Genomic DNA, 14538 nt, shown 5'->3' with positions numbered 1-14538 from the left:
TTTTAATTAATTGTTAATTTATCAGATTCAGTCTATGAGTTATTTTCAGGTATGTTTGAATAATAAATCAGTACTTTCACATAAACAACAACAACAACAACAACACATGCACACACACAAAATGAATATATTCTTTCTCAGTTTTTCCTACTCATCTTAACATCCCTTAGTTTTGTCCTGTGTCTCCTCACAGTGGGCCCAATCCACAGGTTGGGAACCACTGAGGTAATTCAAAGAAAGAAAAAAGGTTTTCAGTTGCTTGATAATTGTGATATATTACAACCTCAATTCGGTAATGTTTTGAATGTAGAACTTAGGGGACTATTTTTACTCTGGTGTTGGCGGATGTAAAGACTGTCTGTAACACTGACGGTAGATCAGTCCAAAGTTGGTGGCACAGGCAGGAATACTGACGCTCTGCAGGTTTCCTTTCCATCCAAAGACGCCCCTGTGTTGTTCAGCATTCTTACAACCAGAAAGGAGGACGTCTTTGAAATCGTGCAGAGTTGAGCCTGTCCCAGGGTTGGCCATCCACTTTGTCTAAAGCTTCTACTGTTTCCTGAAGATCAGGTGGATCAAAGTGCGCCTGTCCAAGGTGCTGAGCCGGTTTTAACATATCCCATCGGGTTCAAAAGTTAAGTTATTTTTTGTTACTCGAGTTTGTGGCGAAATATTCCAAACTGTAATCAAGCTCGCGCTTCAATAATTCATCTGGCGCTGAATAAATTATTAAAAAATGCCTGCTGATCAGCTGCAGCGGTCGGAAAAAAATATATCATGGGCTCTGGTGTTCGACCAATGGGAGAAAGAGATCCCACGCTCCCGCCGAGCTTCAACCAATCATAGCAGCACTTCCTCCATTTCCTGTTGCGGAGTGGAAGCTGCACGGAGGATTCCTGTGGTCCAGAATGTGAATTTAATACTACTGTGTGCATGGATGACTTTATTTGTTCTCCCCAGAGGTGCTGCTGCGTCACGGAGCGTCATGCGTAAGTAACAGTTGGAACGGTTTTTTTTGTGGGGGGGACGCCAGCTGACTGCTGCCTGTTCCCTGAGGATGTAAACAGCTTATACCCGACTTTGCGGCACATCTTAGTAGATATCAACTGTGTTATCATGCTGCATAGCAGGCGTTACATCCCGTCTGTTGTTAATAACATGGGGGTTTGAATGTGTCCCAGCATGGGCCTCAGAGATGACAGGCATCGGCTGCTGCACCTGATGTCATGACGCGCCTGTGGATATTCCCTTGACGACCGCGGATCGGATACCAATATTCAGGTAGGCTGCTGCGGTAGCCCGTGCAGTGTTTCTGATCCTGGATTTACTGGAGCTCCTGTGTGTGATTGCGTAAAGCTTTACTGCTGTCTGTCATCTATAACAAGTTCAGCCTGGACAACTGCAGGTTAATAAAAACGCTGATGTGATGAGCTCCTTCTGTTTACTTCTGTTTATGCGAGAGGCAAACAAAAGGGCCCGGCTCAATGGATAGCCTTGACATAGTATACTGTAGCGGATTAGTATCAGTTGATAACACAAGGGTCAAGCCAGCCAGCCAACATAAAAGGAAGACTTCCGGTCAAACTTTTCAATATAAAAGTCGACTTCCTCGTTTTTGTTTGTTTGTTTGTTTTTACAGAAGATAAAGTTGAGTCTGTTTAGTTGGCTCCATTACGTTTTTGTTTACCATCAGGTAACTCTAGCAATTACGACTGTGCAGCTTTAAATCAGCTGAAACTCTACACTGTAAAATTAATGCATTAACTGTTTAGGACATACAGCTTTTTTATACCCTACATAGTACACAATTTTCAGAGGCTCAGACGTAACTGGACAAACTAATAAGGACTGTTTTTTAACACTTGGGTGAAAAACCTTTACAGCCAATGACTGCTTGACCTCCAAATACCTTGTTTCCTCCTGTGAGATGCTCTGGCAGGCCTTTACTGCAGATTCCTTCAGTCGCTGCTGGTTTGTTTGTCTTTCTGCATTTAGTTTTGTCTTCAGTGACCGACAAGCTGCTCTGTTGGGTTGAGGTCAAGTGACCATTTAAGAATATAAGTAAATATATTTATTTTCCACTAGTATTAATTTGCACTTTGAAGCACTGCCCTCTTTTCTGGCAAAGTCTAATCTGGCTTCCTTGTTCAGGAGTGGAACCAGTGTTGTGCACCCTGTTTTAAACTGGTTAGACTTGGTTAGATGTTGTGAAGTCGTTTTTCTTTACCATGGAAATAATTCTGTCATCATCCACTTCATCCATCATCTGTGGCCTTTCAGGACTGGCCAGTTTTTAAGAACGGAGCAGATTGTTGATTTTGGCAATTCTAAAATGTTTGCTATCACTCTGATTGGTTTATCTTTTTTCTTTTTTCTTCTTTTAATCCATTGTTTAATCTAACAATGGCCTAAACTTGCATCTCTTTGGACCTCATATTGAGATTTCAAACAGCAGGTTCAAATCAACTCCAGATCTTTTATCTGCTCATGTTTTTCATCTGGCATTGAGCATTGTCTCCTTACTACTGAGCCCTTGAAAATGAGGGACTATCTATAAAAATTACTCTAATTCCTAATTTTGTTAAATGCCTTGAATTCAAATAAAAAGTCTGCACTTCAATCACATCTTGATTACTTGATTTAAATCCACAGTGTTGGTATACAGGGGCAAAACTACAACAAATATGTAATTGCCCAAAAACTTACAGACCTAACTGCATGTTATTATTTTTGAGTAACAGATATAAACCTAAAACTCCTGAAAATATGTTAGACACTTATTTATTTATTGATGTTTTTTTTTTTTTAATAAAACACTTTTAATAATGCAGTCATTTGTGATTTGTGAGGGATGCTTTTCGATGCTATGAGCAGAGAGTTTTACAATATATAAGGCACAGCTTGGAATGATGAGTGTTGTCCTCTTGTTCCTGTTCAGGAACCATCATGCCAATAACACTTCTGTGGGCTGTGGACGTGTACGGCAGAGTGTACAGCCTTTCTACAGCCGGCCAGCGCTGGGAACGTGCTGATGACTCGCTGCTAGAGCTCAAACGTGTCTCTGCAGGGAAGGGGCGCTGCTGGGGCATCGGCTGTGACCACCATGTTTACCTCAATATGATGCCCAGTGAGACCCCGATCCGCTACCGGGAGGAGACCTATGAAAACCAGGTGGGACAAGGTTGTATATTTTAATGCTGTAAATGGAGATGCTGTTTATGATTAATGCTAAATTTGTGTTTTTTTTTAATGTTTGTTTCTTCAGAGGTGGAACCCAGTGGATGGCTTTACTGACACACTGCTGCCCACCGACCGTTGGCCATGGAGCGATGTGACCGGAATGAATCCCCAGCCACTCCACAGCTTCCAGCTGCCCTCCCGCAGCTGGGAGTGGGAGGGAGACTGGTATGTGGATCACACCTGTGGAGGAGAACCCAGCCAGACTGGGGTGAGAAATAACTCAGCTCCTCGTGAACACATACAAACCCATTGTTTACATCCTCCTGTCTTTCCTCTGTTCTTCTGTTTCTCATAATATTTAATTCATATTTAAAACAAATACTTCCAGTTTTAATCACATGCTCACTACCTTGGACTCTGTAGGGCTGGGAGTATGCTGTTGACTTCCCAGCCAACTTCTCCCCTGACAAAAAGTGGAATTCTTGTGTCCGTCGTAGACGGTGGATCCGCTACAGAAGATACATAGCACAGGGCACTTGGGCAAAGGTTTCAAAAGTCTCCATTTATTCTGTATCTCTATATGATCATGTTACTTTCACTATGAGACAAAGCAAAAGAATTACCGCAGTAGCCTTGTCTTCCTCTGCAGATCCCCTTGGACAATCCCAGGAAACCTCCACTGCCGCTCTGTGACATCAGCTGTGGTGGCTGGGAGATGAGCGACCAGTCCGGAAGGTATCCCTACCTCTGGAGTGTGTCTCAACAGGGACAGGTGAGCAATGTGTGTGTAGGACCCATTTACTGTAATCATAATAAATGTGTATTAAAATGAATAACCGTACCATAAGATTAAAAAAAGAGGTTATGGCAGTGCAGAAAATTCCTGAAAAGTTTAAAGAGCTCTAAAAACATTCTGCTGTTGTTCAGGGAAGTGTAAAGCTTCTCCACCAACAACCTCAATACAATGCTGTGGAAGCTTTAATCAAGCACATTCGCAAACACATTTAAATCTCATGAGATCAAACAGTTCAAGATTAATGATGTATTCTGTTGCAACAGGATCCTCTCATGCTGAGCATAGGCCACTTCTAAGGTTTAGCCGCAAGAGGGCAGCATGACTTCATATAGTTTCATATGGTCCTTGACCACGAGGCTTCTCATGAACCAGTTAAATCGTGACTAACTTGATGATTAATCAAGTTAAAATTGATGCTCTATTATCTATCCCAGAATGAGCTCAGCCACCTAACATGGTATGGATCTGTCCTTTTAAATGAAGGGGTGTGTCAGATGATGATCTGCTGATGTTACCTTTACCCTGCAGGTGTGGTTCAGAGAGGGTATCCACCCTCGTGTGCCAGAAGGGACCAGCTGGGAAGAAGCTGAAGTGCCCAAGGAGGTGGCTCAGATATCAGCTGGTCCTGGAGACCTGCTGTGGGCTTTGCTCTGGGATGGGAACCTGCTGGTGCGAACTGGCCTGAGCCTGGACAGTCCCACTGGTGAGCTGTCATTGTAGCTCACATTTACTCAACAATTTTCCATTATGTCTCACTCTGGTCCCCTTTTCTTTACTTCAACAATCTCTCATACAGAATCACTCAGTGATTTTGGGACTCTTTCAGTTAGGAATCATTATGTAGCTGCTCTGAAAGTCATTAATAATGCAGTTTAAATGCTATGATCATTTTTGTAAAAGTATTATAACACAGTCCCACTGATATATGACATATCTAGAAAGTAGTAAGTGAAATTCATTGCATTTCCAACTGTCAGTCTTAGTAAACATACAACATGTAGTACTGGTCGGTATCAAAAGTAAAGGTTTAAAGGCATGAAAGTGGCAAAAAATTGTAAACATTTTTTTTTTTAAAAACTTAAAAATATGAGTGTGTATCGAATTAGGAAGACTCACTCCCTTTTAAAGATAAAAATCAACATCACATCTGGTTTGTTCATGTTTAGATGATTTGAGAACTCAACAGGAAGCTTCTCAGTAATAACGGCGTCCTCATTATGAGGAAGGCTTGCCTTTGTGCTGCGTTTGTAAAGCATTTTCTTCTTCTTCTGTCAGGCACGTCGTGGCTCGAGGTGGAATCACCGGGAAAGGAAATTGAAGCGCTTCACGTGGCTGTAGGAGTCAGTGTGGTCTGGGTGGTCACTAAGGACTACAAGGTGGGTTATTAGTCAGTTGCAGTTATGTTAGGGCATTGTAGCCCACTGACAGCGTCACTGCAATTTTCTTGAGACTGAAATGAAACAAATGCTTTGATTTAAAAAGAAGTAAACTGAATTACTGCTACTGCACTAAAATACATTTTTGAGTAATGACCCCAACGTCGGTGCGTGAATCCAGGTGTGGTTCAGGCGTGGCGTGAACTCCCACAACCCCTGTGGCTCTGGCTGGATCAGCATCGGAGGGGAGATGATGATGGTGGACGTAGGACTGAATGACCAGGTTAGGACAGCTTAGAGCTGAAACATTTCATCAGCGGATCATCAGTTTGAATAAACAGCTGAACGAGTCGACTTTATAATATAATACTGCTTATATGAAAAGATATTCCTCAAATGCTTAGAATGTGGATTTAATAGGTTAGCTGTTGCCACTGAAGTGGGCCTGTGGGTGAAATTTAACTATTAAGGATAAGATTTTCTTCGATCTTTCTTGCTGCTTGGGTGTTTTAAACTCCACTGCAGATGGTGCCTGCTCTGCACAGCTTCTGTACTTCTGACTGCTACCACCTCTGTCTGCTTCGCGTTACTGTCACTCTGGATCTGGTTTCAGGACAAACCAGATCAGGTCTTAGGGTGAGGCAGAAAGCTTTCGATCCTGTGCCTTACTGCTGAAGACTTCGCTAGCTCTGCAAACCCATATCTCGCACCTCCTCCCTTTCGGTCTCACCCATGTTCCCCTCCTTCTCTTGCCTGTAGTCCTGTAACAAGAGCACAGCCAGACGTTCCAGCCAATGTCCCAGCAGGCCCAGCCTTATATATCCCCAGACTATATTCCTACTCGCCTCACATAGGGGAAGACTCCCTAATTAGAAGCTGGCCAAGCCATTGTCATCGTATCCCATATTTCATATTTCAGGGTTGCAATTATGGGAATGGCTTGTGTGAGGTGGCAGGAGCCAGTGTTACAGTATATGGCCTTATAAAGTAGTACTTGCCTGTGTCCTGCTAGAGCTTCTGATGTGTTATTGAGGAGTGAATACTTTCCTGCGATTACTGAGAGTGAAAACTATTTAATAACTCAATAAGTAAATATTGCATGTACATCAATGGCCGTCTTTTATTTTTTATGTTACAGCATTTGTTTTGCTTTTTTTCTCTGTTCTCCTGTTAGGTGTGGGCGGTCGGTGAGGACCGCGGCCTGTATTTTAGAATAGGTGTCACCCCATCTGAGCCAAGTGGAAATGGCTGGATCCCTGTTTCTGCCCAATGGGGCAATAGTAAAGAGGTTATTCCGCCCAGGTGTGCATAAATAAATTAACTGCATATTTTAATTGGCAAGTACAGTGCACATTCAAGCTTAGTATTGCGTGTGTGTTTGCATGTGTGTTGTTTAACAGGGATGACTGTGAGTTCAACGGGCAGTTGACTGAGGCATCACAGGGCTCCGTTCTGAGCTGCACTGATTCAGACTCAGAGTTGGGTCCTGCCGACCCTCAAAACAGCACTTCTAACACCCCCCTCTTAGAAGCAGAAGCACCCTCTGTAGTCCCCTTAGGGGGCTCTGACTCACCTACGCCTCCACAGGAAAAAGAAGATGCTCCTTTAGCCCCCCAAACGAATGCCCCCAAGCCTTTTATTCCTGCCAGTGACAGCTTCATCAACAGCCTGGTGTCCGATCGTGACAGAACCTCCGCGCTGCAACCGTCCATCACAGAGATGCCGCAGGAAGAGCGTGAGGAGCCACCTCCGGCCCCAGTACTCCAAACCCCTGATGCCGGAGGGCACGATGTCCCCTGGATGAACGTGGACCTGGAGGGGGCAGAGGCGGCTCGAGGTGCACAAACGGCAGGGCCCTCAGCGGGCGATGGCAGTGCGGCTGCCACTTATGCCCTGGGGACTCTGGAGAGCTCTCGGGGAGTGGGGGAAGAGGAAGGACCAGTGTGGGCTTGGATTTCCGGTGGAGGTTGCGACATGGATGCGAGTTCACAGATTAGCTGGCTTAGTCCTGCAGGTATATGGACAACCAGTCACAATACTTATATTGTGATATTGTGTTTTTGCTCCATTTTATGTCTCTGAATGATTGTGTGAGCTGTATCTCTGTCCATCAGGTCCTCTCACCACCTCTCTGTCACTGACTCCAGTCCAGTCAGCCGCCTGGAGCAAACAGCCACAGCAGCAGGAACACAGAGAGGAGATCAGCAAGAAACCGCTGGAAAGAAGCAACGTAAGACAGCTTATATTTGGCATGTCTCTTAACATGCTCCTCTAAGTGTTGGATTCATTATATTCATGGCACACCCTCGGCTGTGTCCGTGTCTACATCTGTGCCTCCTTTTCTCTCATCAGTCGGTGTGGGTGCGTAAGGGCACACTGCGCTGGTGGAGAGACTGGAAACCTCAGCGCTGGATCGATGTGGGCGTTGCTCTCGAGCAGTCCACCAAGTCAGATGGCAAAAAGGACAGCATTTTCTTTGTTTACTACACACAGTATGATGAGAAAAAGGTCGGTTGTGTTAAGCTGCGACCGGTTAAAGTCTCATAAGAAGTGTCAGAAAGCACAGATAGATGTCTCTCGGTCACTCTCTGTTCATTCTCTGTGTCTCAGTACCTTCATGTGTTTATAAATGAAGTGACGGCGCTGGTTCCGGTGCTCAGGGACTGCCACTATGCCTTTGCTGTGTACACTGCCGAAAGGACCAAACAGAGGTGGCCTCTGGTCCTGGCAGCACAAAGCGAAAAGGATATGAGTGATTGGGTAACAGCTTTATGCATCATTAAGCAGTTTGACAGTTGTTCCCATCTGTTATTTTTCAGTGAGGCTGATCAGATTCTCCATTGTTTCTGGATCTGCTTTGTGTCTTCAGTTGTGCTTGTTGTCTGACTGTTGCTGTGAGTGTCGAGGGATCACAGGTCTCCCGTCCAAACAGGCCCTGTGGTCCACCACATCAAAGGGAGACATCATGGTCCACGAGCCGTCCCTCTCGCTGGAGGCCCCTGCGCATGCCATGGCCTGTGACCTCATGTGAGAATGATACCGAGCAGTGGATTCTGTCTGCTTTTTCATGTCTTTTCATTCTTTCTCACTGTCTTGACCTGGTTTCTCATTACTCTGTTTTTATTTTAAATCACTGCCTCACTAACATGCTAACATACATCTCTGTCTGGTTAAAGTGGGTAGCATTTGAGCATCTAATCACTTTCAGTCTGTGCTAACTATACTGGAGCTAACGCTGGGTGCATCCGCTGTATGGTGCTACAGGTTTTGGTGCCAGATCCACGGCCACCTGCGCTGTGTAGAGTCTAACAGTCTGGGGCTGGTGTGGGGCATCGGGTGGGACGGCACCGCCTGGGTCTACAGTGGGCGCTGTGAGCAACAGCCCAACCCGGGTAAACATGTCCTGTAGACGATTACCCATGTCCCCACACCTATACAAGGAGTACTTCAAAATAAAAACATGTTCTTATTTAGCAAAGCCAAACTTTTTCCAGCTAACTGATTGTTACCAAATAAATAAAATACTAACATGTAAATATCTAAAAAAAAAAACAACAGTCTGCTCTTTTCTTGCTCGCATGTTCTAGTTCGATGTGCAACTGCTTGAGCATAGTTTAAAGTCTCTTCCATCTGTTGCCACTGTAGAAGCACACACAGATACACATGCATAAATATTCATTCCCTTGTTTGCATGAAAGTTTAATGTTTCTTCGTTTCTGCAGAAGGTGCCGTTCAGATGCACCAGCAGACCGACGTCAGGAGCGTGCATGTGTATGAGAATCAAAGATGGAACCCTATGACTGGATATACAGACAAGTAGGGTTGCCCCCCGCACACACCCCACCCCATCTTTTACAGTTTTTAAGTCTTTGCACTTTATTTTAAGCTTTGCAGCTGTTCTCGCCACCTTACACCATTCCTTTGTGATTTACTCCTCCAGAGGGCTTCCTACAGACCGCCCTATGTGGAGCGATGAAAGCGGCCTGAAGGAGTGCATCAAAGGCAGCACATACCCGCCCTCCCCTCAGTGGTCCTGGGTAGGTAGAATCCGAGGGATTGGTTCCTCCAAAATATTCATTTTTTTTTTGACTCACTGGCATTCTCTGCCATGAACATTTGTTTCAGGTGTCAGAGTGGGCCGTGGACTACAGCGTCCCCGGAGGAACGGACAAAGAAGGCTGGCAGTATGCTGCAGACTTTCCCACGTACGTAAGCTTTTTTATTTGTTTTTATTAGGGTGTCTCGAAAGAAGTCCTTCCCTTTTATTGACTCATCTGTTTTCTACAGGACATTTCATGGCCACAAAACCATGAAAGACTTTGTTAGACGCAGACGATGGACTAGGTGAGCGCACAATTCGCATTGCTGGGATTTTGTAGCGCTCAGTTTTTGCAGCATCTTAACAATAACATATCCACACCCAGGAAGTGTAAGATCACATTGCAAGCTCCATGGAATCAGGTCCCACCCATCCGCCTGAGTGACATCTCACTGATGCCATGCCTGGCCCAGAGCAAAATGGAGCAGGTCCCTGTCTGGGCCCTCAGCGACAAGGGAGATGTCTTGTGTCGGTTGGGAGTCAGCCTCCAAAACCCTGCGGTGAGAAACGTGCTGAGGATCTGTTTTATAGGTAGTTACTTCACACTTCTAACCATCTCTAACCTCACTGGGTCTGACCACATAGGGCAGCTCGTGGCTCCACGTGGGCACTGACCAGCCCTTTAAGTCCATCTCTATCGGTGGAGCCAATCAGGTATGGGCCATTGCCAAGGATGGAGCTGTCTTCTACAGAGGATCAGTATCCCCACAAAACCCTGCAGGTCAGTTAAATTTATAAAGCTCATAATGAATCATATACATAAGTCATAAAGTTGTAATGTGTTCTGGAGGAAAAGAGAATAAAGTTAAATGATTTATGATGTGAGTGCATGCATCGACTAATATAACAGTGAGAAACCAAAGAGAGCCAGACTTTGTCTATTTTTCAAGAGCTTTTGTCTCTCTGCAGGAGAGTGCTGGTACCACATCCCCTCCCCCCTGAGACAGACCCTCAGACAGCTTTCTGTTGGGCGGACCTCTGTCTTTGCTGTGGATGAAAACAGTGAGCAATATTATATTTTATTGGACCAATGTCTATTAAAATGCGAGAACATGAGTTAAATGGCAATACCTTCTGTCAATGTCATTTAGGTAACCTGTGGTACAGACAGGGCCTCACCCCCAGCTACCCACAGGGCTCCGCCTGGGAGCTCATCTCCAACAATGCCTCCAAGGTTTCTGTGGGGCCGCTGGACCAGGTCAGTGTTACCACAGTTTCCAGAAGCAAACAAGCTGTAATGGAATTAAAAGTAAAACAGAATCTAAAAGACATTAAAAGGAATAAAAAAAGAAACTGCATTTATAGTAAAACTGGAGTTCAAAGCATTAAGAGAATTCAAATTAACTTTACATAATAGCAGACCTGTTGCATTCATATCGCCCAGTTGCCCATCTAAACAGATATGTTTTTAGCATTCAGTTACCAAAGTCTGAAAAGCCCCGTCACCCCAGAGACTTAGCTGAGTGTAATAAACACTAAATAAACTCAAGCGAAGGCTTAAAACAAGAAGTCTATCCATCAATAACTACATTTGCATGTTGTAAGGCTGGAGTTTGTGTCAGCGATGCTGTTTTCTCCAGGTGTGGATCATAGCAGACGGAGTTCCAGGTTTCCCTGCTGAGACTCCCGGAGCCGTCTGCCACAGGACGAGCGTGGGACCCATGCAGCCCAAGGGCCTGTCCTGGGACTATGGGATAGGGGTGAGCTCCTAGTTGATACCTGTTGCAAAAACTGTTCCCATTTCTTCAGTTGAAACTGAAAGATGCCAAAGATATTATTATATTGTATCCCAGCACCAAAAAAACGATTCCCAAAAAGCTATTATCACAGCATAGTGTGCAGTGTGTCCCTAAAAACTTTGAGGAAACTGGGACTCCTGTGGTAAGAAACAGTAAAAAAAAAAAAAAAAAAAATCCAGCAAAACTCTGACACAGGACATGTGAGATGCATCCAGCCCCTTCAGCTGATTAGTCTACTGCTCACTGAAGCCTGATCAGGAGTGATCTCAGTAGAAGAATGAATTTTTTAACAATTTTCATTTGCAGATCGATACTCATGCGGTGCTGTAGTGAAGAAACAACCAAAAGGATGACTTTCACATATTTTTTAACCTCAATGTAGCTCTGTGAAATCATACAGGGAAAGTGGCTCTCATAAGAGAGCATAAACCACTCAAGCTTGATTAATAGTACTGTGATAAATCTACGCTGTAGGTATGATTGCCAATAAAAATCAAATGCAGAGTAAACACAGTGTAATGATTAGCAGAGGGGTAATAGCTCTGTCAAACAAATGCTTAACAGAGCTCGCGCAACAGCCAGTATTTTGCCAGTGTAAACTAAATCTTATTCCCTATTTATTAGCGCAGAGTGCAAGATGATCAGCTCAGGTTCACTCGTGCTGGCAGACACACTGATGGAGAAGTATATTCTGTATGCAAACAGTGACACCGAGAGAGAAGCTCTGCAGGGATCCAACACAGGACTATGAATCAAGCCTTAAATCAACATAAGCAGAAGCTTTAGGCAGGGCCATCATGTTCTCCTTACTTGAATTGAAGAATTCAGGCTATTGGCAAAAGGCACCTTTCAAACTTAGCATTAAGATTTGAAGTAAAGCTATTTTTTAATTGTCTAATAATTAGGTTAAAATTAACTGCACTTTAAAAACCAGCAAAATATATACAGTCAGCGTAATATGAAGTAACACCCGCTTTCAGTTCTAAAGATGTACATATTCACAATATAATAAATCTATCTGGTAGATACAAGGTCTTAAAATAAGGTAAATACAACAACAAATTACAGTGTTTTCATTTATTTAACAAAATCTAAACCAAAATGCAGAAGAACTCTGGAAAAGTCCAACTTTACCTCTTTTATAGGAATCAAGTGCGGAAGTAGCAGGCAGGTGCTGCTAATCACATGCAAGTATTCAAAAACAGTTAAAGCTGTTTAAGCTTTTTCTAGTATTTCTTATCATTTGCGTATGTTTGACTTCCAGGGAGGGTGGGAGCACATCAGTGTGAGGGGGAACTCAGCAGAGGCTCCTCGAGGCCCTCACCCTCCTCTCGCCGGCCCATCGCGCAGCCCGGTCCACCCGCAGCGTCCGACTCAAGCGAACGGCAGCGCCACAAGCGTGTAGCTCTCTCTCTGTCTCCCGTTTCCTTCTCGTTCTTTTTCCTCAGCCCTGTTTGTGCCTGGATCTATACACAGCATCTCTCCTCAGACCATTTCAACGAACTCCTATCCCTTCGTGTAAAGGGACATGCACAATCACACCCATGGGTTTGGACTGGCTGGATTTGAAACTTGATCGATGGATGAATGTTACTCGCTGGCTTGTTTCCCGGGCAGAAATCATGTCAGTATTCACTGATGACAAAACAGAGAAAAAAGTGAGCGCATGTTGTTGCTCTTACTAAGCTTTGGCTACTGGATGTCACAGGATCTAGCAATAGCTTTTAATTCTTCTCCACAGCAGCCTGATAAAACCTAAGAAGGTGGGATATGATGAAGGGCTAAGGCTTGGTTACCAAATGAACTTCAAACAATCCCAGAGTAGCCTAAGCTGTTATCGGTTTGTAGACTCTTGTTCTATTTGTTTTTGTGTTTTGAGTTGCCTGTCATGTACATTTGAATGTGTTATCATTTATTTATGATGCGTTTGTTGAGTTGTGTTTCTCCGTTTACTTTGGACCATTACATGTTTGCAATGGAGTGTATTTATGACTGGCAAAAAAATTTGATACGTTCACTTTGTGTGGGGAAAAATATATTGCTTTTTACAGCCAGGCAATACCTTTCTATCCTTCTGCAATAAAATGAGAAGCTCTTCCTGTTGATAGAGATCTATATATATCTATCTATATCTCTATAGATAGATATAGATATATACACACATCTAGATAACTGCTATGACCGTAACACTGCAGCAGGTCTGAATGTCACCACGGCTGTGCATTGATCTTACCGGGGCATTGAAATGTGAAATAAACGTCTGGAAATACCGTTTTGTGGTTTGACATAATTTCACAGAAGCTGGCTTTGGAAGTTTGACCCTTTCCACGTCTTTGCTATTTTATTCTCTTTTTTATGTACTGAGTGTTTCTCATCCGCCAAAGAATTTCATATATTGTTACAGAGGTGTGCACAGGATGTTTCCTGAATTCCTCCCTCTGTATGTGCATATAGGTTAACCCGCCATATATTTGTAAAGTTACACAAGTGCTGAAACGAGCTGTGAAAAAAAAAATTTCATTAGACAATCACAAATGTTAAAATGAGTGATTAAAGGCAAAAGCTGTCTGCTGTGAAGTCCTGCAGACGTATCACACTGCAGTGAATCTCAAACATCCGAGACACAATCTGCAGTTTTGATTGGTGGATGTTTCAGCAGCAGCACAAATCCCTGACCTTCCAGCACTGATCACAGGATGTTCCTGCATTTTAAAAAAAGACCTTTGTCACATATAGGCCATTTTAATCTGCTCTGAACTGAGTATATTTGAAAGAATTTTTTAGTCTATAATCCCAAAATAGATGCGCACACACACACAAAAGTATTTTTGCTCTAAACTTCAAAAGGCTACTCAACGTGGGATGTTGAAAATGTAATACAGCAGTGTGTATTACTTCTTCATCCCCCAGCTTAAACTGGGGCTGGCTCTAAACCCTGTGCAGCAAGAACACTGATCCGTCTGTAGTTTGAGAAAAATAAATCCTCAACTGACAGCTTGATTAAACGGTCATGGAAAGCAGAACTGTTCTGGTTCTTGAAGGGAGTGGCACTCGCTGCAGTGGGAAATCCTGCTTTTTTCTGCACTGAATAACACGGAAGGTCATAATCGGATAGTTGATATTTTCAGCTTTACAGTTTACACCTGTGCTTACACAATGAACATTAACATTAACATTATATTATACTACACAGCCACTCTCACAACACATTTCTAAGTTCCCTGAAACTTGTTTCACAGTTCTGTATTCAGTCCTGTAAAAAAAAAAACCTTTAAGTACACTGAAGGATTTAGTAGCTTCTAGAACCAGCTTTAGCAACAATAAGTGACTATCAGTCTCTCTCACATT

General features: G+C 43.6%; 1 protein-coding gene across 1 annotated transcript; it reads left to right on the top strand.

The window, feature by feature from the left end:
* Positions 1-1186: 1186 nt before the first annotated feature.
* tecpr1b (tectonin beta-propeller repeat containing 1b) lies at positions 1187-12595 on the top strand. The gene is made up of 25 exons (XM_085352375.1): positions 1187-1281; positions 2939-3171; positions 3266-3448; positions 3604-3726; positions 3830-3952; positions 4505-4679; positions 5252-5352; positions 5534-5635; positions 6527-6654; positions 6753-7366; positions 7467-7582; positions 7705-7860; positions 7963-8112; positions 8222-8379; positions 8617-8744; positions 9075-9168; positions 9293-9389; positions 9478-9557; positions 9640-9696; positions 9777-9951; positions 10037-10172; positions 10361-10453; positions 10543-10649; positions 11032-11151; positions 12455-12595. The coding sequence occupies exons 2-25, from the start codon at positions 2947-2949 to the stop codon at positions 12593-12595; spliced, it is 3582 nt and encodes a 1193-aa protein (XP_085208501.1). The 5' UTR covers positions 1187-1281; positions 2939-2946.
* The last annotated feature ends 1943 nt before the right edge of the window (positions 12596-14538 follow it).

The sequence above is a fragment of the Diplotaxodon limnothrissa genome, linkage group LG4 (assembly GCF_057381915.1).
Source record: "Diplotaxodon limnothrissa isolate DT_005_m linkage group LG4, D_limnothrissa_male_GT1.1, whole genome shotgun sequence".
Taxonomy (NCBI): Eukaryota; Metazoa; Chordata; class Actinopteri; order Cichliformes; family Cichlidae; genus Diplotaxodon; species Diplotaxodon limnothrissa.
The sequence above is the reverse complement of the archived record's forward strand: the minus strand, read 5'-3'. Positions and strand labels throughout refer to the sequence as shown.

Bases quoted from the DNA above. Each gene is read 5' to 3' on its own strand.
- tecpr1b (XM_085352375.1), top strand. From the start codon at position 2,947: ATGCCAATAACACTTCTGTGGGCTGTGGACGTGTACGGCAGAGTGTAC. The intron at 8,113-8,221 runs GTAACAGCTTTA...TTGTGTCTTCAG, and splicing joins AAAAGGATATGAGTGATTGG to TTGTGCTTGTTGTCTGACTG. The intron at 10,650-11,031 runs GTCAGTGTTACC...TGTTTTCTCCAG, and splicing joins CTGTGGGGCCGCTGGACCAG to GTGTGGATCATAGCAGACGG.